At 29.8% G+C, this 27209-nt stretch overlaps 1 protein-coding gene across 1 annotated transcript; it reads right to left on the minus strand.

Annotated features, from left to right (window-relative positions):
- Positions 1-1859: 1859 nt before the first annotated feature.
- LOC112689947 (inactive hydroxysteroid dehydrogenase-like protein 1) lies at positions 1860-21704 on the minus strand. Its single transcript, XM_025563863.1, has 6 exons — positions 21276-21704; positions 11505-11627; positions 10695-10805; positions 10258-10478; positions 3926-4153; positions 1860-2043 (listed from the first exon to the last, which is right to left on the minus strand). The coding sequence occupies exons 1-6, from the start codon at positions 21484-21486 to the stop codon at positions 1933-1935; spliced, it is 1005 nt and encodes a 334-aa protein (XP_025419648.1). The 5' UTR covers positions 21487-21704; the 3' UTR covers positions 1860-1932.
- Positions 21705-27209: the final 5505 nt, after the last annotated feature.

Consider the following 27209-nt stretch of genomic DNA (forward strand, 5'->3'; position numbering starts at 1 on the left):
TAGTACAAATCAATCAAAGGAGTTTAAACAAATAAACATTCAAAATACTATACCTACAACAATATTGTATATTAAATATTATTTAATATGAAATTACTAGAAATTGAAAAAAAATATATTAAAATTATTATATAAAAATTAATTAAATATTATATAGTTTATTTATAGTATTTTTTCCCAATTATTTCTGTGTTGTGAAGAACATGATGATATCTGAGTCTGTTTCCATTGGAACTGTCAAAAGTCCACAAGGGAAAAAGTGAAAAAAGTTAGTTATACAAAATTAGGAAGCTTACTGTCAGAATGAAAGATTTAAAGTTATTGAAAATATTTATAATACTTTGAAAAACAATAGAAAATTTTCGATAGAAAATCTTTAAGACTTGCATGTCAAAAACTAAAAGAACTATAAATTCGCTCCAGTATTTGTTTTCGGAGTATAAAAATTAATAAGTGAATAATTCTAAGTAATTTGTAATTAAAAATATTCAAAAAAATTTAATCACACAATTGGATGAGATTTAAAAAATTATTATATTATAAACACAATATGTATTTATAATACAAATATTTGTTTTGTTTTAAATAAGGTGAAATAAAAATAAAAATAATAAATTATGATAATAAATCTGTATTTTTTGGTTTTTAATGAAAAATAAAATATTTTTAAGACCTTATTTTAGAATTTTCGCATATTTTTAGAGCATATATAATCATATTTAAGGGCATAAATATATACATAAGTTTTTTTAGAGCATGAAGTCCCTATCCTACTTATTATTATTTGTTTTGTGGGTCTATCTGCCTATTATTCTTCTCACGTCTAGACATTTACATAAGATAACCGGAGCATCTGAGTTGGGTCCCGAGTAATAGGTGCTAATCGCAGGTAGTATACTAGTTGGGTCCTGGATTTTTATAGGTACTATATTAGTTGGGTCCTGAATTATTTTAGGTATTACACTAGTTCCTGAATATTTTTTGGTAAGTACTTCATTATACCAACATTTTCCTTCTCATTTTAACAGATTTAGACTGTCTATGATCTATTTAGACGACAAGTATGGTTAATAAATGTTTTTTATAGTTTTATTTTTTGTATTTTAGTTTTTTTTTCATTAAAATATAAATTATTATAATTGTGTTGGTAAAAATATTAAAAATGTTAAAAATTAAGTATAAAAATACATATTATATAATATGATTATAGCCATGTTGGTAAATTAAAAACTATTAAACATTTTAAACTCATTATATAATATAAATAAAAATTAATGGAAAAGAAACTAAAAATCAAAAAAAAAAAACTATATAAAATTTTTTTAACCATATCTGTGGTCTAAATAAATCATACAAAGTTCTAAGTCTGTTAAAATGGGAAGGAAAATGTTAGTATAATGTAGTACTTACCAAAAAAATATTCAGGAACTAATGTATACCTAAAATAATTTAGGACCTAACTAGTGTAGTATCTATAAAAATCCGGGACCCAACTAGTGTAGTATCTAAAATAATTCGGAACCCAACTAGTGTAGTAATTTTAAATTCGGGACCTAATTTGAATGCAGCAAAAAAAAAACATATTAAGGTTTTCAAGGGTTACAATTATAACAACTATTAATATTTCATTTAGTTATCTTGATCTATCTTATATTCTTTACATAGATAAATATTTTTGTGTATGTTCCTTTAGTTAAACTTACATCAGTTTGGTTGATTTTAACTCTCCTACGGCGTTGCTTTTTTGATTATCTAACTTAAGTGTTATTCAGGGTAATAAAAATAATATTAAACAGGTAACAAGAGAAATATTTTTATTTCCAGACAAACGTTACAAAGCAAAATTATAGTTATTTGTATTATATATTACATAACATGTGTAACGTCAAATAAAAAAAAAATAAAAATTAAGCTACTATAAAGTAAAAAAAGTTATTCCACTTTCATTCCTTTTCTCGAGAAATAATCGCTTCTAAAGGAATGAGTCATAAATTCTCCTATTAAAGTTCTTATCCACACTGGTGGCAGTCTCAGGAAAAAATGCTAAAATAATAACAACAAACATTAAACACACATTTTTATAATACGTTATAATAATATAATACTAATAATATTAATATATAATAATATATAATATTAATAACATAATAACATTGTATAACACTAAAGGCTATACCTGATCGTGGAGGGTTATTTGTTCGTCAATAATTGTTAATATTAAAAACATGTATTAATAATAAACGGCCTATGGGTTGTACAACTGTTATTGAGTGACGCAATCAATTGTCAGTGACAATTGACATAGACAAACGATTGGCAACATTATTATTAAATCGTTTACATAAAAGTACTACTTTTACTAAATAAGAGGTACATACAATGTTCATTAAATCTTTCGGACTTTTCAATAGGGTAGCACGTGAAACTCTAAATGCAGAAAGGTGACAAGTAAGTTTTTTCTAATTTTTCAAGACAAATAACTAAATGACTAATGAAATATTGAAGTAAAAACTTCGATATTTTTGCACTTTTTACTTCAATAACCTGAAAACGTCATTTAATAGTTTTATAATCAGTGGCGTAGTTACCAGAGTAGCAGGGGAAGCAACTGCCTAATAGCGCAGAATTTGTTTAGTATTTCTGTTGTACATGAATAGGTGAATTAAACTTACCGAGTGATCAAGTGAAATATTTTGATAAATTAATAGTATATACTTATTGATTATAAATTATAGTTTAATCGGTTAAACGATAGAAATTAATAGTATTCAAAAGTTTTATCAAGTGTTGTTTCTTACAGGCACGATGATGGACAGTCTTGGTTATAGATATTTAGATATAGATTGGACTTGTTAACGATTCATATATTTTCAACAAACTGATTTAATGAACAACGTCAGAAAAATGTAATAATACATAACCATAAACCTACTTGTGCAAATTGGCAATATAACAAATTGAACATGTGATCAACATGCACTTTGTTTTAAAATTAGTTCTTTGACCTAAGAATTGGTTTAAATTAATGATTTAGTGAATAAAACCAGTTGAACCAACAATAGATCCTTATTAAAATCTCTTTTAAGTTACTACGTTATTGACGGGGCATAGGGATGGATTTCAAATTGTTCCGTTTCAACGCACTATTCATCTAACCGTTCAGACATAAAATAAAAATATCGTAATTGACTAGTGATTTACTACTATTATGTAAGTGAAAATAATTTAATCGTCTTTTATAGCCTTGATGTAAGGAAGAAACTATTTTACTCTTTTTGTTTTAACAGAATTCGATTAGTACAATGATTTGTATTACTTGTCTTTTTGGAATCTATGTTAATAATTAAAACTCGTATGTCCAGTTGTCGGTTTTAAAAATACGAACATATGGTATTTTTCAATTTTCTTGTCTCATGTCATATGTCTATACATAGACAGTACATAAACAGTAAATAACATTTAATAACAGTTATATTTAAGTTGAAAGTAACTTTTTAATAATTCTTTTGAAGAATTTAAATATTAATTCAATAATATTAATTTATAAACGACTACCCATTATTTTACTTTCTTCTAGCTATACGAGTTTGAAACAAAAAAACCTTTCTACCAACTGCGTTACGAACAATAATAGGTAATACAATTAATTGTAATTAGCCGTATTAGGTACATAAGGAATTATGTTTACGTTTCTTTTTTTTTTTTTTTTTTTTTTGAGATTTTGGTGTTAATTTTTTAAACAGTAGTAGTTTTCAACCATTTTGAATCGTCTTCGAAATTAAAACTACTTTTTCACGTTTCTATTCTTCGACCGATCAAAACAATTTCACGACCCATATACCAGGACGGAGGACTTTCGATTTTAAGAGTGTTTATCTAACAATATTTGTATAACTATATAGTTGGTGACTAAACGATCGCTCACCTGAATACCGTGCGCCCAGTAACCGGTCGAGTGTTTCACCATGCCCAACGTGTTCACGGCGTTCACGGCGTACATCTTGGCGTCAGGCACGAACAGACTGGTCTCTTGCAGCCTATAACTGAAAGCGTTCATTTTCGTGTTGACGAACAACGGGAACAGGTGTTGCACAGTGATGTTGTCTTCCGCGTACTCGATTCGCAGTGCTTCTGTGAAGCTCTTTATGTACGACTGAAACACAAGACGGTGTTACGTCACAGCGGGTCGAAACGATTTCATATAGTCGAAGTTAAACGGCGTTGTTAAGCGCGAGAACGTCACTGCGACGGATTCCGTACGGAAGCCGAAACCAGCGAGCGACGCGTTTCTGGTTCGAACCATTTCGGCCACCGTAGTGTTATAGCACGAACTGTGGAGAAGTCTTGGCATTTTTTAGCATTTTGAAGATATAATATTTGTATTAGTTGTATTTTTATCCAAAAATATCAGTCGCAATAGGGATGCGGACTTTAAATATGAGCTGGATACTTATATTAGCATTAAATATACACTGTACGTACTAGGATAGTAATAATTTTAACTGCTAATATTGAATCATTCCAAAATCAAAGCTCAGAGATTTTTTTTTTTGTAAAAGTTTACTCCACCAGTCAGATTATAGAATTATTAGGTACTTCATACGTAGATTCTGATCAACCCGTTCTCCACTCAGAACCGTGTTTTCCATAACCAGTGATAAATAGATTTTAAATGTTTATATTTACCTATACCTGTACAAGCCATTTCAAAAATAATAAAGAACAACAATTGTGATTGTTTGGACTTGATAAAGTAAAAATTGTATTTTACTAACAAAGAATAGCACGAGAAACTCAACAATCGATCGTATGATTTGTAACAATTAAATTTAAAATTACGTTTTTCGTTTTAATTTTGATATTTAAATTGCCTATATAAAACCCCTTAAATATCGAGTATAACTATAATATGTGTATACTTTTTATTTCAAAATATTTATGGAATATAAAATATAGTCCTTTTTTAGTGTTCAATAATGTACTTAGAATATGTTATCTATGGAAAACGGTAGATTTGTCAATAAAATGTTTAAAAAAATTTTATACAACTTCAGTTGCACAGTTCTTAACCCGTTTTGATAAACTGTTTTTACAGTTCGTTATCGGCAACCGGCACGGCAGGTTCGATAAAGTTTCCATTCCGTAAATAACGTTTAGCGAAATTGCATCTGCATAAAGTGTTTAAAAATGCTTCTCGGACAAAGAGGGGCCGGTAAAACAGAGGTAAACTCCTCGCTCAAGAGAAAAAGAAAAGATAATCTCTTCCCAACGTCACCAACAAGTCTTCAATTAAGAAATAAAAACCGATATCCAACTTAGTGGACAACGAAGAAGTAAATGACATCACACTGGTCGATATTAACAACACACATTCCGAGGTAAGGAAAATACGACCTATATTAAAAATTACGAGCATTTTCACTTATCACTAGTAACTGTAGCCCTAGATGATTTTACAATAGACCAAAAAAAGAAATTCACTGAAACTGAAATTAACAACTGTAGACGACTACAGAGCTGTTACAAAAGAGTTCGAAATAATGCAAATCCAATACCACACTTATCAATTTATCAATTCATAATCTACCAGTTTCAATATCAGAAGAAACTATTTTCTTTATTTTGCGGGAGTTACATTATGAAGTGATTTCGGTCACGCCTATAAAACTATCTTAAAGTCCCTATATCAATAGTGGCTGTCCTTATCCCTCAGTCATCAAAACATATATACTCCTTAGATAGATTGCTGCACTGTCTTAGTTAAGCCACGTAAAGCTTTTTCAGATATCCCTCAATGTATAAATTGCCAACGTTATTCACACACAAAAAATGTTTGTCATTTACAACCGAGATGTATTAAATGTGCAGAAATTCATCATTATAGTACATGTACGAAAACAAAGGAAACTGCAGTTAAATGCGTAAACTACGAGGATAACCACCCATCTAGTTATAAAAGGTGCAGTTACAATAAAGACCTTAGGAAAAATATATCAAAAAAATAAAAAAAAAACCTATTCAAAAATAAATTACACAAAACACGTAAATAATAATATTAATCATAACAATCACATCACAACTGAGGTAAACATTAATAATAAATAATACAATAAGTAATGCTACCATAAATAAATCGTACACCTCAGTAACAAATTCGAAATTGAAATCAAATGAAACAAGTACCCAAAACATAGATAATAACTTTCTTAAATCACTAATGCCGTTAATTAACTCCTTTATAACATAGTTAATGAAGCAAATCATCGATAACTTTCCATCAATACTAAATAATCTAAGTATAAATTGCAATGAACTCCCATAATCTGATCATTATAAATTGGAACGCGAACGGTTTTAAAAAACAAAGAATCACATGCTACTTTTCTTAGCCATCATAGTGTAGATATCGTATGTGTTACAGAAACGCACTTGATTAACTCAGATACAATCAAATTCTCTGGTAACAAAATCTACTGTTATGACCACCCGCTTATTCGCAGACCAGCTGATGGAGTAGCAATCACCATACGTAATAACATTAAACATAATCAAATGCCAATTATTTTTGACCTTCATTCACTAGAAGTAATATCAATATCATTAACAATAAATAATAAATCAGTCACGCTCATAAGTGCATACCAATCGCCCAGCAAAATTATGTACACAAATAACTACGAAACTTTATTTTCCAAAAGCAATAATTTAATATTGCTAGATGATCTTAACTATAACCATACCAAATGGGGTTATATATCGATAAACTCAAGAGGACGCAAACTGCAGGAATTTATAAATTCAAACTTGGCAGTTATTTCAGCCCCTTCTACACCAACATATTTCCCAAACGACATAAACAGACACCCAGATATTCTGGATATCGTATTAATAAAAGGCATATCTGTAAACATTACACAAGTAGTGCTCCCTGAACTAGATTCCGACCACAATCCAGTTAAAATTATTTTATCCATAGCTACCAATGCGTACGTATCACCACGTAAAAAATTAATTAACGGAAAACCAAATTGGTGTACATTTTCCCAACTTATAACTGATAATTTACAAATTCCAAACAAAATTAATTCAATGACTACTGTCGATTATGTAATTAGTCATCTTATTGATATAATCACTATGGCCACCCTAAACTGCGTTGAAAGCTCACAAAATCGTCCTACATACAGTTCGATCCCTAAATGATACTAATTCTTATTCAACAAAAGCACACAGTTAGGCGTTTGTGGTAACAATACAGACGTTCGGAGGATTGTCGATTACTTAACGCCTTAACACAACAAGTACGCGATTCAATAGATAACTATAGAATTAATTCTTATAAAAAATATTTATCAGAAATCCACCCAAATGATCCTAATCTTTGGAGATGTACGAAAAGACTGATAAAAAAAGGACTAGAATAATATTCCTCCCCTTCATACTTCAACACAATCCGCATCTATAACTGATGAGGAAAAATGTGAGCATTTTGCGGATACTTTAGAAAGCATATTTATACCTAACGACGTAAAACATCAGCCAACCTATAATTTAGTAAAAAACAGCGAACTATGGAAGATTTCTAGATCAAAATATGTTTCCATATATTAACCCCATGGAAATTAAAAACAACATTAAATCATTGCCGTATAGAAAGTCACCTGGTGTGGACTTGGCCAAACGCCGTGTTTTTATGACATTTAATTGTATTGAAATATAATAGCAGCATTGATTAAATATTATTAAATATATTTAATCGATGATAGCAGTAAATAATACACAACGTTTCATCTTAGAAACCTCTGGTTTATTTACAATAATTGAAATACGAATTGAAATAAACGTAAAAATATCCTAGACAGTTTCGCGAACCGATGTTGCTGTTGATTCATCATCAACAACTAAAATCGAAGGTATCTATTAAAACTATTAATTTTTTTTACCAGAAATAATTTTTCCGGCTATCGATTGTAATCATAAATCGCAGTTCGATGCGTCGTAATTATATGACTAGAAGTATACGGAGAAAAACAGTTTGTGATCTCTGATATGTACCGTTTTTTTATTAATTCGTAAAAAATATCTACTTTTTCATATTATGTTGAATTACAAGGTTTAGACTTTCAAGTCTTCGATTTATTTTTATAGATGTACGATTAATTAACTATTTAGCAGATTCAGAGGCAGACATTGTGAAGATAAAAGAGATGTATAATAAGTGCTGATAAAAAATATCTACTTTTTCATATTATGTTGACTTACAAGGTTTAGACTTTCAAGTCTTCGATTTATTTTTACAGATGACAGTTAATTAACTATTCAGCATATTGGGAGGCAGACATTGCGAAGATAAAGGAGATGTATAATAAGTGCTGATATTGTTTTTTGATGTTATTAAAACATGTGCTATTATATCAAATATCAGATAATATTAATAATTAAGGACACTGAATTTTCGATTTGCCGTTTCCCGGTAGCAATTTACGTTCACGCAGCTGAGTATAAGAATAAGTATTAGTGTAAGACGCTTGTAAGACATAAAAAATGAAACAGATACAATTTAGTATGTAATTTATTCAGTTAATCGAATAAATATGAACGATATAATCAGAAGTGTCAAATAGTATAATATACGTCCCGCCGAGGAAAACTTTAAATTAAAGTATTGACTAGTATAAATTCAAATTTAAGAACATTCCACGAATTTAATTTTTCGACACGAAATCCATTTTTTTTGCCATTTATTTTACCTATACTATCATTATCTAGCAGCTCGCAAGTTTACCATTTAAACACTGTTAAGCAACCTACTTTTGGGTCTGGTGGTTATAAAAATAAAAACAATTTCTCGGTCAAACTGTACGTGAATTGAGTACCGGTGTATAATACATTTTTCGATTTATATTTTCTAAAAATAAATTTTTGTAAGTTTATTTATTTATTTTTGTAAGTTTCATGTAGTATGTTATGTTAGTGGACGGGTTGGCGTAACCTTTAACATTCCTCCCTTATTCCTAAAATATCGAACGTTACGCTTACAGCCGGGAGTGCGTATTCTAGCCGAAAAATATTTCAGCCGAAAATTAAATGATCTGACTCGTAATTTCTCTGAACCGTATTTTAGCCAAATCGTATTTGAGCCGACAGTATTTAGGCCGACACTCCTAAAATATGTTATCTCCTACTATCTTATACCGTATTACTGATTAGGTTAGGATAGCTATATTATTTAAAGATACAACATGATCTAAGATATTTTGGCGCCCTTAATCCCCTCCTTATCTAGTTTGAGTAGTAGTAAAATTAAGTTTTTTAGTAATTTTAAATAAAATTTAAGAAGATATTTTGTATTATAACTTTAAACTTTATTGCCTGATTATATAATATTGTAATAAAGTTATTAACTTATATAACTGTAGATTGTTAATGCATATTAAAAGATAAATTAAATAAAAATAATTTTCAGTTTGGCGGTTGCCGAACTAACCCCGGTCGCCCATAGCTTTAGCCGGTTCTGACTAGTACCTATCTGACTATCATAACATAGTATCTATAACCGTGGTATAAACTATTACCACAGTATGATATTACCATGCTCAAATGACAAATACTGTCGGTTAAAATACGGTTCATACGAAATATGTGTCGGTTGAAATACGGGTCGGACGAAATATGTGTCGGTTAAAATACGATTAGGACGAAATATGTGTCGGCTAAAATGTTTTCGGTTGAAATAATGTCGGTTACAATATTTTCGGCTATTTTAAAGCTCCTCTTACAGCCCCGGTAGTTTAGCCTCAGGACGGCGGACTTATGTTTCCGGTTAAGATTTTGTATTTTACAATCGTCATCACGAATAGATACGCGTGACACGTGTGTAACATGACGCGAAAACGTACTTCTCAGTATTCGCACGCAATGTAAATGACTGTTGAACATATATTTTGAAAAAAAATAAACTCGTTCGGTGGCATTACGATTTGAAACGGAATAAAAACCGTCTCGCGCGTTCGCTTTCGTACCCGTCCTTAGGCGCAACTATGGGGGGGGGGGGGAGCGCAATAAGGGTTTTAGCATCCCTGAGTTCAAACGTAGCTTTACTTGCTTTTTTCAGATCTATATAATATGTAATAGTTACACAGTTATATACCATTTAATTTTATTTTCAGCAATTTCAGCACCCCCGATATTTGAGCTCTAGTTGCGCCCATGTGCCCGTCAACCATTCGGTTAGTGCGAAACGCTTGTTCACGTTACCTTCGTCGCCGCGTAGACGGCCATCAGCGGCATGGGCTGCAACTCGGCGCTGGACGACACGTTGACGATGGCACCACGCTTCCGACCCTGCATGGCGGGCAACACGAGTTTCGTCATGTGCGTGACTGCGCCCACGTTCACGTTGACCAAGTCCCACAAAGTGGAGTCCGGCACCTCGGAAACGTACATAGGGTACGGGTAGTTCATGCCGACGTTGTTGACTGCAGAACACGGCCGGGATCGGAAACGGTCGACGGGTAGGGGGGTAAAAAAAAATGGAAAAAATAAATATACAAATAAACACACACACACACACACACACACACACACACACAGGGTACGCGCGTGTGCAGGGAAAACGATTTCAAAACGCTAAAACGTGCGCTGATTTTGCTTTACTAAACCGTATTTTATATCTTATCACAAACGTCACTGACTCAGTATTCCAATTTCGACGCCCTCCAGCTCCTTGGCGATGTGATCGAACACCATCTGGCCTTTGCTGAAATCCGCTTGGATCGACTTGACGTCGACTCCGCAGTCTTGTTCTGGAAAAAAAAACATAATATTATCGCTGTCGCTATAACGTGAAAAGACAAGCGAGACACCGTACGTAAGTATCCTGTGTTGTTAAATATGATTTCCGACGACGTTTTGTTTTGATTTCTCATGGTAATTCTCAAAACACATTTGGATGATTTTTTTTTTCAACCGCTTTACGTCGATCGGAAAAAATATTTTAAACGTTTTCGCAAGAAGTAAAACAACAGTTTAATTTTAGTTTCAATGAAATTAATCGGGATACAATAATTAATTTCAATTTGAAACTTCGCCGGTTAAACAAATTTTGATAGATTATTTTTTGAAAATATTTACGATTTTTTGTGCGATTTATTTTATTCATAGTTTCTCATAATACTTCATATTTTATAATTTGATTTCTATTTATGATGATAGTTTGATTATGGTTATAGGAATATCCAAAGCGCAAAAAAGGTATTTTTGATTTTATTTAAAATATGTTTATACAATGTGTAGTATACATGATTATGTTTTTATTTTCAAATGCCTTCACATAGAACAGAATAAAAAATTACATATAGTATATCTTATGGATAAAAAAAAAATAAAGGAAAGTTATTGGGTGTTGAAGTTTTAGCTTGCAAGATGTTTGACAACCATATTATCGACATTTCTTTGAAATAGTGTAAAAATAATGTTATGTCATGTTTTCACTGTTGACTTACCTATTTCTGAAGCAATCTTATGCAATTTATCAATATTCCTGCTTATCAATACAATGTTAAGACCTCGCTTGGCTAATTCCTTGGCATATTCTTTCCCAATTCCATCTGTAGATCCAGTGATCACTACAGAAAAAAAAAACGTATATGATGTTATAATTTTACATATAATACAGAAAACTAAAGCGTTTTGTGTCTTATAAATAATGTTTATTATTGGATTGTGAACACTCAAGTTTTTACTGATTTAATACTCATTATTATATTTTATATCCTACTCAGAAATCATTGTATAAAATAATAAAAACAAAAACATTGAAAAATATAATGACAGAGAAATATTATAATATTATTTACTTAATAATAATTAATCGAAAGAGACTGCATGTTTTAGTTTTCTTGAAGTGGTGAATTTACTTTGTGATGAGGGACCGGTTGTTATAATACCTGAAGGTGACCGACTAAGTTGAAAATTTTTGTTGTAGCACGCAACAATAATTCTTGTTTTTTTCTCACAATTTCCGTCTGTTTAAAGTATGTAATTTTACCGATTAATTACTACGTCATAATATACTTTATATACTACATTTCAGTTCATCTTACGTCGTTTGACATGACTTGTTTTCAACTTGCCTCCGTTATGGACATACAAGTATAAGAAGTTGTTATAAAACTAATTAAATCTCTTTATCTAAGCGCGTAATATAATTTTTTTTTCTCAACAATAAGTTTATGTGAGTTACAACGAGTTTTTAAGTGCGGTCTACCTACGGTCTTATATGGCTTATTACAATGCGTCCGGCTTTACATATTTTTTTTTTCTTTTGTTTTTACTATAATTTTTTCTATTTTATTGATTATTAAACATTTTACTGTATTTTATATAACCGAAAGCAAAATAATTATGTCTTAATGGCAGTGTAAAGTATTTGAGTAGTACTGGTTTTTTAAATAGTTTCAAATACTATATTTTAAATACTAATTCTTTGATTTTACATTTACGTTTGTTCACTTAAAGAATTCGTTTGTTGTCACTGCTGTAAAAAAAAAAAGCCAAATAAATGTATGTAATTGTAAAATAAAAAAAATACCCTATTATTCTGAATATCACATATACATAAAATCAATAAAAATCAATACATCTACATGTATGAGTTGCGCCTACCGTTTTTTAGCCTGTTTGCTATCCAAGGAAAGTCGACTTTCCTTCGATATCGTACACTGATAAATTTTATACATTCATCAGTTTTTTTAATTTAATACTATTCGTGTGTTAACGTTATTTTTCATATTTAAAATGTGTTGTACAGTTCTTAGAATTACACTGAATAGCTGTTGATTGTTTAAAATCGAAGAACTGTCTGTTTAAAAAAGACGAATTGCAGTTAAACCTTCCACGTGTAATAATTGTAATATAAGAGCTTAAATATTATGATAACTGTTCAAGGATACGCTGTCTATCTATGATATAATTCTATACAAGAAAGATTGTGTACAATGCAATTAATAATGCGGTCATCAGAAAGTGAGTTACGGTGTCACTTTCCGTTTTTGTCTGAAGATAGTTTCAGTGTAAATGTGCAATTTAATTGTAAACTGAACCCGTACCCGTAAAATTATTTTATCCCATTTTTATTGTGACGAAATACTGTAGATGGTTAATGGTTAATGGTACGTTAATTTATTTTCATCAGAAAAATAATTAGTACACTATTATTAGTTAATACAATATTTATATGTTTTAAAGTGATTTTAACATAAAAAATCACTATTATTTTTATGATAAAACAATTTAGAACATAGATTTCAATTTTTTTTTTTACATGTTTTGATGCCCGTTAAATCTGCATCTTGCAAAATCTCCGAAACATGTGCACATATACACATATATAGCTGTTAAAATGTTGAAAACAATTCTGTTTGCGAAGACGTTTTGTCGGATGATTCCTTTACAATTCCAATATTGCACTACTTCCTGGTAAAAATACCCAAAACAACTTTTTTTTTAAACGTATATGACCTTAAAAAAACAATAATAATAATAATAATAATAATGAAATACCAATATTACTATAAATAACTTTGAAATATATATATATGTGTTTGATTTATATCGTCTCGTTATGTGTTACATTGATATAATAGTTCATTTTAATGAAGATTTATTTGTAATGGATATTGAAATAAATGAGCACGTTAAGATTGCATTTGCGTTAAACGAAATGTTACTTTCACTCGACGTAAAACCAATTGATACATATATGTGTGTAGTCACGTGGACAAAAAAAAAAAAAAAACAATAAAAAATATGACACGGAATCGCTATTATTGTTTTCATAATTAGCACACAACAGCGCCTCCGGTTCTGAAAAAATTTGTGAACAGTAAAGACAAAATTCACGTTCAAATACCGTTAACTATTGTAGTGAAATCGTGTTATAATTATTTATATCAGCCCTCAAGCATGATGACACATACAAATCGCGTAACATGTTTATTAGTGAGTTTTTACGAACGTGATTTGTTGAAATGTCCGTATAATAGATTTCGTATATCTTTATGGATATACTTATGACGAATGCTGAATAGAATACATATAATGGATGACGGGTATCATAATTAGGCGTAACCTTTTATGATCTCAGACACGAGCCGGTGTGTCATAATCAATTTGCAGCACTCTTGAATAAATGTGTTCAAAAACAGTATTTTGATAGATGATCGGCTTATTGTAATATGTTTTTTTATTTGTTATTTAAAGAACTTTGTTCAATTATTTAAGTTCGTATATTTTTTTGGATGAAATAATATTTTTTTAAATGTATTACGTAAAAATAGAAATAAGTGATTAGCATTAAATTGTGAACGTTGAGGTCTCTATGGTTGAAATCTTATATTTTATAAAATTTAACTAAATTTCACCTTTTCGAAACTTTACAAAAGATCTAAAGTAGTACATAACTATTTATATTATTCGTTCAATGTATTCTAAGACATTAATGGATCAATTAATAATTTTTTTAATTTTTCCCTAGATTGAAATTTTCTATAGTCTTATGGAAAAATTCGTAAATATTATTTGGCCAATTTTAAGTAAAATTATAATTTTTTTTTACGAAAATAATAATAGAAAACTATTATTGGAAAGATATAAACATGATTTTTCCCAAGTATTACGATAAAAAAATATATAATTATAGAACTAAATATAATATTATTATAAAATTAGCCTAGGGTTATGCAATTTAATTTAAAAAAATTAACAATTACGAATTAATAAGAATTTTGTATATTAACATATGAATCGGTTTAAGCAGATTAAGCTAAGACGACAAGAGATTACAAGGTAATCATAAAAAATGCATAACAAATTATACACGCCACTTTCTACATGACATTTATCAGATAACGTTTTGATTAATTACAATAGCTATATTTTTTTTTCAGACGACTCACGATCAGATAGGTAGTGTTTTTTGTTTAACCGATTATCGTGATTAAGACTTTTTATAATCATCGTATACAAGTACTCTTACAGTGATTATTTTATATTTATCTATATTCCGTAAAAAGCGAATTTCCATAGTGCTCTCTGTTAAAATGTAGAATTTTTCTATTGCCGTTAGATTCACGGGACGTGGGTATATTTGTGTACTGCTATGTACGTCACCCGTAGTCGTGTTGAAATCATTCACATAACGAACGTATTGATTACATAGGGTTCTTTATTTATAATTGTAAGAGTAAACATGTTTGCACAGATCCCATAGGGAAGTTGGGTAATCCCACTTGATTAGGATTTCGCTATCTTTCTCTCTACCTCTGAATCAGTTTGTCTCACGGACTATGTGCCTATCAACCATATACACGTACGCATTATATAACTCGAACACCTACGTGTAAAATATTTTATACACGTTACGTTTATGAATGCATGAATAAATAGTTCATACGTAGAAATACATAAATAAATAAACGTATGCGCAGCCTGGTCTTTGACTTTGTATGTAGTTGATTATGCGTTTTTAATTCGAAACTGGTCGTACATTACACGCATAATAATACTCCAGCCCACGCATTAATTCATTTATATATTATTTTAGGAGTATTAACCATTTATTAATTTTTATTGCATTTCATAATTTTATTCGTTCAATAAATATGATTTGTCATGCCGATTAAAGATATTCCATTAAAGTCTTATCTTATTATAGTATAAAAAAGTGCCAACAACGACTTTTAGATTTGGTACATAAGATCTAAGCATACCGGTATCGGGTTCAATTCACTGAATAAAACGATGAAGTAAGTAGTTTGTATTAAACTGGGTTCTCGCGACTAGCGTAGACGACGAATAAATACAAATCGAACGAATTGGTCCAACGAATATAAATTTTGATAATAAAATCACTTTTGACTAGTGTCACATTTACCGACAATTCGCGGGAAGGTGGCGAATGACGAATAGCAAATATCGAATACCGAATATTCATACAGTTACTCCGTTCCCACGACGTGGCGAGTATTCATGGAATGAAATTCGTAATACGCTGAAAAGCACGTCGAATCCCTGCGGACGTATACAAACGTAAAACAACGAACAATCAAAAGCCGAGTGATCACTAAAAATCTTGAATGTAAAGTTATGCATTTATCATACTTTACATAAAACACAAAACCGTACGGATGTCGGAGAACGTGGAGCTCAAATTGTATTTACACGTATAACGTTATCGAATAACTTAAATATGCGCTAGTTTATGACGAGAAAAACCACAGTGTTTTAACAGCTATGAGTTCTATACAACTTATTTTGCATGTTTAATGCATATTTGTAATATATTAGCTCGTATTTTTATTTATAGTGCATACTTTTACATAATAAAAATCCAATACTGTTAAAAATAAAATGTAATTACTAAAATGTAATTAGAACTTAGTAGTTGTTTTTAACCGATTCGCTTTTCTTATGTTTTAATGATTAATAGTGATAAAAACTGAATGATTTTTTAGAAATAAAAATAAAAAATTTCATACTGATTTAGTGAAAGTACCAACGAGTAAAAATAATTTTCAAGTATTTATTGATTATGAAATCAAAATTTGAAAATGGAATATGAAATACTAAATAAAATAAACTATAAATGATTAAATTTCAATTAATAATTTATTTATGTACTTAATAATGATAATATTATTGACTCGTCGAAAAAAAATAATACAATTTCTTTACATCGATGAAATCTCAGTCAAGTTAAAATCTTAACATTTAATGGCTATGCCTTTCGAACGATAATCTTATATAATGTGTGACTTTTGACCTGATCATCGTGATTATGAAAGAACTGTATAATTGTACACTAATTAAAGAGTTAAGTATTGTAATGCAGTTTGTGTGTTAAAAAAACTTATGCAAAAGCGTTGTTATACTTATATTTAGTATACAGTTTATCGAAAAGCAGATAATTATACAAATTAATCAAATACTGGTGAACGATTCGTTAGTAAACTATTGAACATTAAATATTTTATGTGAAATTAAGTATCACGACGTATTTAAAAAGTTTTGTAAATATTTACTTTAAACGTTGCTATGAACTCAGTATAGCGCCTATTGGAATAATAATGATTAATTTTTATTATGTTACTTTGTTTATTTATTTAAATTATATTTTCCAATCATTATACAGTGTTGAAAATTATGCATTGGCTAATATAATATATCTAATAGATACTCTTATGCAAATTTGCATAACTCAATATTGATAGATCAGAAAAAAAGATGAGTTTCTTCAAAACGTTAACTAGGTACTTTATCCACAATATAGTTAGTTTGATGGATATTTTACTTTGCGTTTTATGAAATTTGTAGTATTTTAGTATTTTTTTTTTTTTTTTTAACGACTTAAAATAATATTGGTAATATTTTATGTTGCCATCGAAAACTCTATTTAACTAGCACAACACCGTATGATAAGCAAAATGAATTAACCGTAATAATAACGAAAAATGAAATTTTGTAAAACTGTTATGAAAGGGTTAAAAAACTATTTTGTTCAATTACATAGAGATTGGGCGAGTAAACGAGTGTTCAACGTTATAAACAGGTCATCGCGTACAAAATCGTATTTCATGCATAATAGATGCTTGAGCATGTAAAATCCTTGCATACATAAAAATCTCTCACCTGTCTAGCGTGCAATTTTTCACAACGAGTCGAGAGATATTTTCTATACACATAGCGAAATTATTTTCTGAACATTTGTTATTCGTCACGTGCTACACAACGATTTATCATGAACGATTATTTTTATCTAACCTGTTTGCTGCTTGCTTCATTTCAATAAGAAAATTGCACAATGTATTCATGCAAATGTTGCAGATATTTTCAAAACTAAAATCTTTTACGCGAAAGATCTAAAAAATAATATTATTTGTCCGTAAATACTTTGTTTGTTATTATTTAAAACGGGCAATTTAACTTTGAGATTCTCGAGCATGGGATCAAGCGATTATACGTATTTTATTTTGATAATTAATTCTAAGTACGTTTTAAATAATAATACAATCGATCACATACTTATTAGTAAACCTTGTTTTTTAATCAGACATGAATTTTTTATACTTTACTATTAATGCATAAACCATTAACCATGATATATTAGAATATTATCTTGATTATAATACGCGTTTGGTAATTATACTCCATGTAAGTAATAACTATCTAATATTCTAACATTCTAGTAGAAAGTCGATCGATCCAATTGATCTTTTTTTTGTTTTCTTTTTCAACATGTACTCTTAACAAAATATTTGAATACATTTTACTAATACTAAAAATAATTCATGTTTTAATATTCAAATCGTTGTTGGTGTGTTACTTATAATATTTAATTTTTTTTTTTGTCATTTATTATTCAAGTATTATTTTTGAAAATGGTCATTAAGTCTGTCATTTATGTACATCAAGTGTTAAGTAAAATATTTGTTTCCATATATTTTAATAAACTATTAAGTAACATAATAATATAAACCAATTGCTATACCATTTGAGAACATGTTTCAACCTTTTTTTAAGCAGTTTATTTATATTTAAATGTATAATATTTTCTGTACATACATTTATTTATAACAAGAACTAGAATAATTTTGAAATAAGTCGTAAGAATAAGTATTATCTTTAAAAAATCATACATGTCGACGTGTTGTCGAGTATTTATGTTACACCCGGATACATTGGCATATGTTGTTACAATACAAACAAGCAAAATTCAATGTTTCTCTAACAGCGATTTAGCTATCATAGAAAAATTAATAAAATTTAGTCAAAATCATATCAACACTGATTCTGATTTTATTAAAATATTTACACAACATTTACTAAGATTGTTACCATGATTTTTTCTATGAATTTATTAGGACAGTCAAATTATTGTTATGGAAATGGTGCATTTTACTCTTTTGTACCTTTCATCATGACAAGTGTGATATGCGAACAAAAGTTTAGTATATGTTTAGGTTAGGTTAGGTTAAGTTTTATAACTATTATACAAATTTATAATTAATGGTATTTATTTATACGAAATAATATCGTATTTATATAACAAATATAACCATATATACTTTTCTTACTTATTATATACATACATGTGGTTATTTTAAAATAATGTGATAAGTATCTTAATATTATATTTACTCATATTTATAGTACCTAAATTAAAATTATAAACTAATTAGCGTTCATATACATTTTTTTTTCATGGATACTTTATACACACATAATACATATTGTATTAATAACTTGGTATAATACCTGATTGACGACTTGTATAAATGTTGGAAGTAAATATAGAAGTATAAAACTACATGCATTTTAATATAAAATAAGTAACCTTGAGAATCGATTGAAAAAATATTGTTTAATTATGCATCACATATCCATCCATTTAAAGTTCAATTTTTTTATTTTATGCATGTGTATAAAATAATATAAATTATTTTAAAAACACATTTTATAAGGAAGCAGTTCTTAATTTGTTAAAGTATAATTTATTTCTAAACTAGATATGTATTATGAATAATTATATATTAAATATATATTACATACTATAACGTTATGAATATTGAATAGTAATTGATCAAAAATAATTTTTTTTTATGCCCATAAAACTTCATACCTACAAAACTAAATGTAATAAAAGATTGTTACCTATAACTAGTAATAATCGTTATGTATTCTATTAATTTAGTATGTTTTATTCGAACTAAAAAAAAAAAAAAAACTGGTTTATTTCCAGACTATTTCCTTTATTAAAAGATTCAACGCATTTAAAGCACGTTTGTTGAGAAGAATCGAGTATAAATTACAGTTGTTAAATTATAAATCTTTTATTATTGTAATATACTCAGCAATAAGTCAAAATGTTTTCTCTGTAGAGTGTAAAATATCATTTTAGAATTACTGGTTTCGACCATGTTACGTAAAAACAGATTTAAAAATTACTCGTAGTTATTATGTTCATTTCTAATGAACAATAGCGAAGATATGTATAGCAAATTCGTGAATTTAACATTTAAAACATTTAAAATTACGACATTAATACCATGTTATATCTCGCAACCAAATAATCACAGTTATTTTTGAAACCCACAATGTCTACGAAATTGTTCGGGTACACAAAGACCTTTAAAGTAGTGCTTAAAAAATAATAGTTTATTTATTATTGACGATGATCTGAAAAGTGTAAAGACGTCATTGAAAATGAGTATAAACGAAAAAAAATCCGTGTGAACATTAAAAACAAAAACTGGAAAAACTATTAGACGTACTAAAATAATATTATAAAAATAATTAATGTTGTATCAGACAGTTATATTTTTTTTTTTTATAAAGGACAGACGTGAAAAAAAGGTGTACTTTTTCCTGTTACCCACAGGAGTTCCTTCACCCATGTTTTCGGTACCATCGCGAACGGTTCCTACCGAACGAATGCAACAAACGTAAGACAATAATACTTGTACGCGGACGAACTAAAAATAATGATAAACATTTAGGGTGTAGAAAACGGATAGGCTACTCAAAGTAATAAGCCGACCAATTTATAGAACTTTAAGAATTGTCGGGCTTTCGGAGTAAAGAAACAAAGGAAGAAGAAAAAAAGGTGATTAAAATGTACGATGAAATTTTTTTTTTTTTTGTACGATTTAATTGTACCACCGAACCAACACAGTAAAATAAGTGACGAACTCAGCGAAATAAAACTGACAACAGAACGTTGGAAAAATATATCAATTCTAAATAGAAAATAATACGGGACAACGGACGGCAAACCGAGTGCGGAACGCGTGGAGTTTATCTGGCGCGCAGAGAAACAGAAGGTGCCGGGTCAAACACGACCGGAGTTCCTCTGTCAGGCCCTGGGATCAAACTATTCGGTCACTAAACCGCCTCGAAACGTCATTATATAAATCGATAGTTTATCGTAAACAAATAATGTACCGATTGGAAAACGATTGTGTACCTACATCGAACGGAAATGAAATTTCGTTTGGCGAAAAAACACGTGGAATATCGATCGCGTGGCGAAAGCTTGTTTGTAACGGAAAAATAAAACAACCGTCTAACAATGCGTGGACGGTACATCGTTTTCGGGCGCGCAACGGTTTAGAGAATATAACACGGGGTGGTACACGACGAAAACGTAACGAAACGATAACGGTGGTCGGTTGACCCGCGCGCCGCGCGATAACATATTACGAGACGTTGTTACCGACCTGCCCATTTGCCGTACTTGACGTTCAGCGGCGTGCGGTCGGGCCACAGCAGCGGCAACAGGTGCGCGACGACGCCGAACAGTATCTCCTGGACGGCGTCGCAGACCAGCGCCAGCACGGCGGCGAAACCGACGATGGCGAACCCGAGCACCAGGGGTCCGGTCATCGAGCCGTCCGCGGCCAGCATCTCCGGGAACGTGGTGTACGCCATCGCGGGCGCGCGTGTGTCGGCCGGCTGGACGTCGGCGGGTGGGCGCGTGTGTTCGCGGAGCGTTGTAGCGCGCGGCCGGCCGATAATCCGCTGGCACCGGGTCGGGGCGACTGAGACAACGACGGTTGGGCGGTAACGATCGGTCGGACGTACGCGGACGTTTTGAACGGTCGCGGCGACGAACGATTTACGGGCCCGGTCGGTTCGCGCACGTTCCCGCGGCCCGGTAACGGAACGGTGCGCCGGGCGGGTGAAAGCGAGTCGACGCCGCTGCCGCGGTGGCGCGCTGCCGGTTCTAGGAAACGCGTTGCGCTGCGAACGAAAAACGTAACGGCGGACGGGAGTGACGACGCGACGACGAACGCGCGCGCGTTCCGTTCTTCCTCTTTCACTTTTCGACACGACATACCTGCGCGCGCGCTCGGTCCCGTCGAAAAACCGATTGTTTCTCACCCGGCTTGCGTACGCGCACGCGCCCAGGGATCTGATACCGTAAATGTCCCTCGGCCAGTCCGGCCGATATGCCTTTCCTTTCTTGCACTTGTTTTCCTTTCGTTTCCCGCGAGCAATGTCTCCTGACCGCGACTCGTGTTTTTTTTTTTCGTTTTCTTCACTTTCTTTTTTCCTCTTGGCCGAGCATCCGGGACATGGAGTTCAATTCGTATTCGTTTCGTGTCCACTCGTGTCACTGGCCTCTACGAACACTTTTAAAACCGATAGTAGAAACACGCAGCGTTCGTTCGGAACGAAAACGTTACCGTGCGGTCGATGAAAAACGTGTAAAAACGTCTTCGGATCGTATACACCCGTATGTCATTGTCGTTTACTTCTTCGGAAAGACAATGGACCCCACTGAACAGGTTCGCGGGGCGGCCCACGAGTTCATGATAACGTCATAATAATTAGTTACGTATTAATATTAATACGATTTACATTTTAATTGTTTTAAAGTTTTTTAAACTATTTAAAATAGAACTAATGAAAACGTAACATTTAAGCGACAATAACTAATAGAATAATAAAAATAAATAAATAAATATGATTCGAACGAGTAATTCTTATAATTCGATTGAGAGAGTTGAAATTGCAGACGAAATATTCGTATGGATTATTTATACTGAAGAACGTATGTAAACAATGTACGGAAAAACACCAATGGACGTCCTCATGGCGAGAGGCGAATGAGGCAGTTGCTCCCCAGTTGCATTTTTCCCTAAAATAATTGTTATTTATTATTTATGAAGTTAACCCCCCTCTTTTTAAGGGTTTTGAGACGTCAATAACAACATCATAAGTTACTTCTGTATGACAGTTGAAAATTCAATAAAGGGAAAACATTCAGGTTGTGATATAGTGTTAATATATAATATTATATTATATATTATTCATAATGTTTATTGAAATACTTGTTCATTCGATTTATTTAAAACGCCTTGAATCTAAAGCCATATCTGGTAGGTTGAATTCAGGGACAGCCTGGCCCATCGGAATACCGGGAAGTTTCCAGTGGCCTGACCTATTTATTGGGATTTGTCATTGCCCTGACGGCCGTATCACTTTTTTTTAAAAATAATTAGTTTTTAAAAAAATTAAATCGTTAGTTTTTAACAGGAGTTTTTGCACTTCAAAAGTTGTTTTAAACATAGTTAATAACATTTCAGAGGAATATCCATGACCACCAATAAAATAAAAATATAATATAAGTTGAATAAACAAATAAATATAAAATGTATTATTTACAATTGCGTGCCCGCTGGAAGGTTAATATGGGTATTTTGGAATACAGAAAAGCATTATTATTATTGTGTATGTTTCGTCGACACAAATGAAGGGCCGGGGTTGCTGAGAAGTTTAGTCAAGTTATGTGTAATAGTTGAAGAAACTGTACACTGTGTTGTTAATATTATTGATAAAATGCAATTTATATAGTAAGTCTTAACAGTTGCTTATTAGTATTTATTGTGTCCTCCTGTTACCCAAGTTGCCTGTGATCGATCTTTTTCTAGTCTAAAGTATATAATAAATAGGTTAAAAAGTAAACTTACTAATGAATATACTGAAACGTTTATGTTAATGTCAGTTGAAAAAGAAATTTCAATAAATATTGATAATGATCGAATAATTGATTTATTGTTACAAAAAAGTAAGCTTTCAACATATCTTTAAAATGTCTTAACTTATTATTTATATTTAAAATATAAAATTAATTATATAAGCTTAATTGATGTATGTTAATTATTTTGGTTTGTTTATAAAATATAATTTATTACAAAAAATTCAATCATATAGTAGGTATTGCTTATTTATAAAAATCAATGGTTAATTGAACTTTTTTTTCAGTTATTTAAAGAGAATACATATAGTTACAGAGATAAGCGTAACTAGGCCTTCAGAATTGAATTGACATAAATAGACAATAGTCTCACAAAAATATTGATACTAATTGAAGGTTTATTTTTTTTATGTCCTCTTATACTTAATATTTTAGTTTTTATTATATGTCCTCTTATACTTATAATAAAAACTAAAAGATTAGATATATAAATAATTATTAAATAAATTGGTAGTGTTATGGGGGGGGGGGAATGAACACAAGCTCAGCCTTCTTCTACCTCCCCTCTACTAAAGTAATGGGCTATAATCTAAACATTAATATATGGCCTGGGTAATAAATTTTCTCAGCCTGAATTTTTCTCCCAGGCCGTCCCTGGTTATATTACCTAATTTAATTATATTTTGACTAACAAAAATATTATAATAATAAAGTATGGTTTTTGTTTACACTACAATTTGTATTTGTATTTTAATACTGAAATTATAAATTCAATAATATTTAAATTAAATCTAATTTAAATATTTTGTATGCATTGAATTATTTTCTATATCAGTGTTTAATATTTTTATATACAATCCATTACCAACTAAATTATATATTATATAGTATACTTTAAACTATAGCCCTTGACCCTAGACGCCATACGTTTGAAACAATAAGTATTTAACAATGTAATTTTTATTACTATTATAATTCATTTGTATTATAACTCTAACATTTGGATAAAATTATCATTACATTTTAATCGATATCAAAAAATATAAAATATAACAAAAAACATATTTAACAGGATTTTTTAATACATAGTTATACATAATTCTGAATATTGTTTATCTATTTGAAATGTATATACATATGTATGAGCACGTTTTTCTCGTGAAATACAATGTCGTTTATTAAAGTAGACATTATTTGTTTAGAACTATTTCCCATTCAAATATCGGTCGCTCATCGACTGAAATACTGAATATATAAAAGCCTATTTTTACATATAGGTACGTGGTTTTTTGTAAATTTTCATAAAATAATCATAATTAACACTAGTTGTTTATTAATTATTCAAATGGCAAGTTCTTTATTTCGTATCACGTCGATGAATTACCATTGTGTATATGTATAGATGTGCAGATTATTACTAAGATTTAAATAATTAAGTATAAATATTTCTGGTTCTAACTTTTAGAGAAGTTTCAGTTCTGAATTTTACTCATGTTTTCATGTAGGTAAGTAGGTAATTGATTTTTTAAACAGAAAATACCATTATAAATGTATTTAAAATATATAAATAAGTACACTAAAATAAAATAATTAATTATACTACTATTTTTATAATCAAACATATTTATAAAAATATGAGAAAACATAATAATAAATTAATAACATTTTAATTATAATAATCTTAAGTTCGAATGTTAGTTACTATTACTATAAGAGCATTTGTACTTATTTTTTTACATACATTTTTTAAGTATAAAAAGCATTATTTTTCTATTTTATATATATTTAACATTAATCAAATGTTAATAATTGATTTTAATAGACGCGATATAATTGCAAATTATTTAATCAATAGGGTATATTATTTATGTAATGTAAAAAGTAACAAAATATTTTTATTTTTTATTTTACCCGAGCTTATTTCATTGAAAAAAATTATTAAAATACACGTATAATATTTCCTCGGTAGTTGGTAGAACAGAATCACGATATTATATCCTTATGATATAATAATACAAGCCCGAGCAGAGAATCGTAACCTATAACGTAACTTTCTATTTTGTCTGGTGGATTACACAATGCCGGAGAATAAAAAAAAAACTATTACTTAACCGATTTAAAAAATGTAGTATGACATTTATACTTCGAAAATATGAATGGACATTTTGACCGACAAAAAAAATAAAAACTAATTGTTTTTTTCAATGTCGTTAGTGTAGTAAAATTATATATTAAACAGCTTGATGTCGTTAAATTGTATATTAGGCATAGAAAGAAATCACAAATAGATTTTTTTTTCATCTCATTAGTTTATTGCAGCGTTGTATCTATATAACACGCAATAGTATTTGATGTTCATATACAATACCGTTACTACAATCGGATTAAGAATCTCAGCATTACACCGAGTAAATAGTATACTCCGAGGAAGGTGTATTATTGTTTTAATACAATGACGTTTACTAGATCAAATGTGGCCAAATTTTAAAGATTTGTGATCGATATTTGAATTTTTCTTGGTTGTCACAATCGACCAAAAAAAAAAAAAAATAATAATAATAATAATAAATAAAATAAAATAAAAAGGTTACCACAGAGCAAAAATATATTTTATTAAAATATACATGCATATTGCATACTAAATTTCCTTCATTTCTTATATTTAAAATATTAATAAGTAATAATAACTTAAATTTTGAAATTTTACATAACACTTATTTTAGTATATTTTTCATCAACTTATACGAACATGACAAATACCGTTATTTAATACGTAATATCCATTAGATTACTTACATAGCTCCTCAATCTCAGTGTATAATTTCGTTTTTCATAGTTATTTATTACTATTATTATTATTATATATATTATTATATGGCCTTAATTAATTGTTATTTATCAAATTTTTATATTCGTGGATTAATCAAAAATATAAAAATTTATAAGAAAGTAAATATTTAAATATTTTTCTGAAAAAAAATAAAAAAAAATGAAGGAAAGTTGAATCATTATGATCGACTTCAACTTATATTGCAGTCGATTACTACCATTTATCTACTATTTATTTATTTTTATATATTTTAAATATCTGTAATACAAAAACTACAAAGCTTCGTTTAAATACCGAATGATATTCGATTTTTTTTTTATCGATTTCAAAGAGAGCATTTGATGAAGTAATTGAAAAATTGAAATCATCCAATACATACAATTATCAGTTATATTTTTAATTAAACAAATGATTTTCATTTTATATTTATTGTACTTATATCAAGGACATTACTTCAATACGATTATGTATTTAAACAAATTTTTTTCTTACATTTTGTTTTTAAATTTCTATTTATAAGGCGACATTCATCAAACTTTTATTCAACCAAATGTTTGCCTGTGCTTTATTACTCATTAGTTAGAACGCTATTAGAATACAATGCCGTTGTTTGGTCCCCTTTTACCTTAGGTGACATGCGACGTTTAGACAGATTTCAAATCCGTTTCCTTAATTTTGATTGTTACCGCCTCAACATTCCCTACCTGCTTCATAACAATAAAGTCAATAGTCTTATTAGCGATATTTTCAATTAAAAATCACTAACCGAACACCGTAATATCTTCTGTTGTAATTTCATTAATGGATTAATTGAAGGAACTATTGATCTATCCCATTTTT

This window comes from Sipha flava, unplaced genomic scaffold, assembly GCF_003268045.1.
Source record: "Sipha flava isolate LNK unplaced genomic scaffold, YSA_version1 0_pilon_pilon, whole genome shotgun sequence".
NCBI lineage: Eukaryota > Metazoa > Arthropoda > Insecta > Hemiptera > Aphididae > Sipha > Sipha flava.

Excerpts from the sequence above, each read along its gene's own strand:
- LOC112689947 (XM_025563863.1), bottom strand. The coding sequence starts at position 21,486 with ATGGCGTACACCACGTTCCCGGAGATGCTGGCCGCGGACGGCTCGATG. Across the intron at positions 11,628-21,275 it reads CAAGTACGGCAAATGGGCAG|TGATCACTGGATCTACAGAT; the intron begins GTCGGTAACAAC and ends TTTTTTCTGTAG. Across the intron at positions 2,044-3,925 it reads ACTGGGCGCACGGTATTCAG|CATTTTTTCCTGAGACTGCC; the intron begins GTGAGCGATCGT and ends TTATTATTTTAG.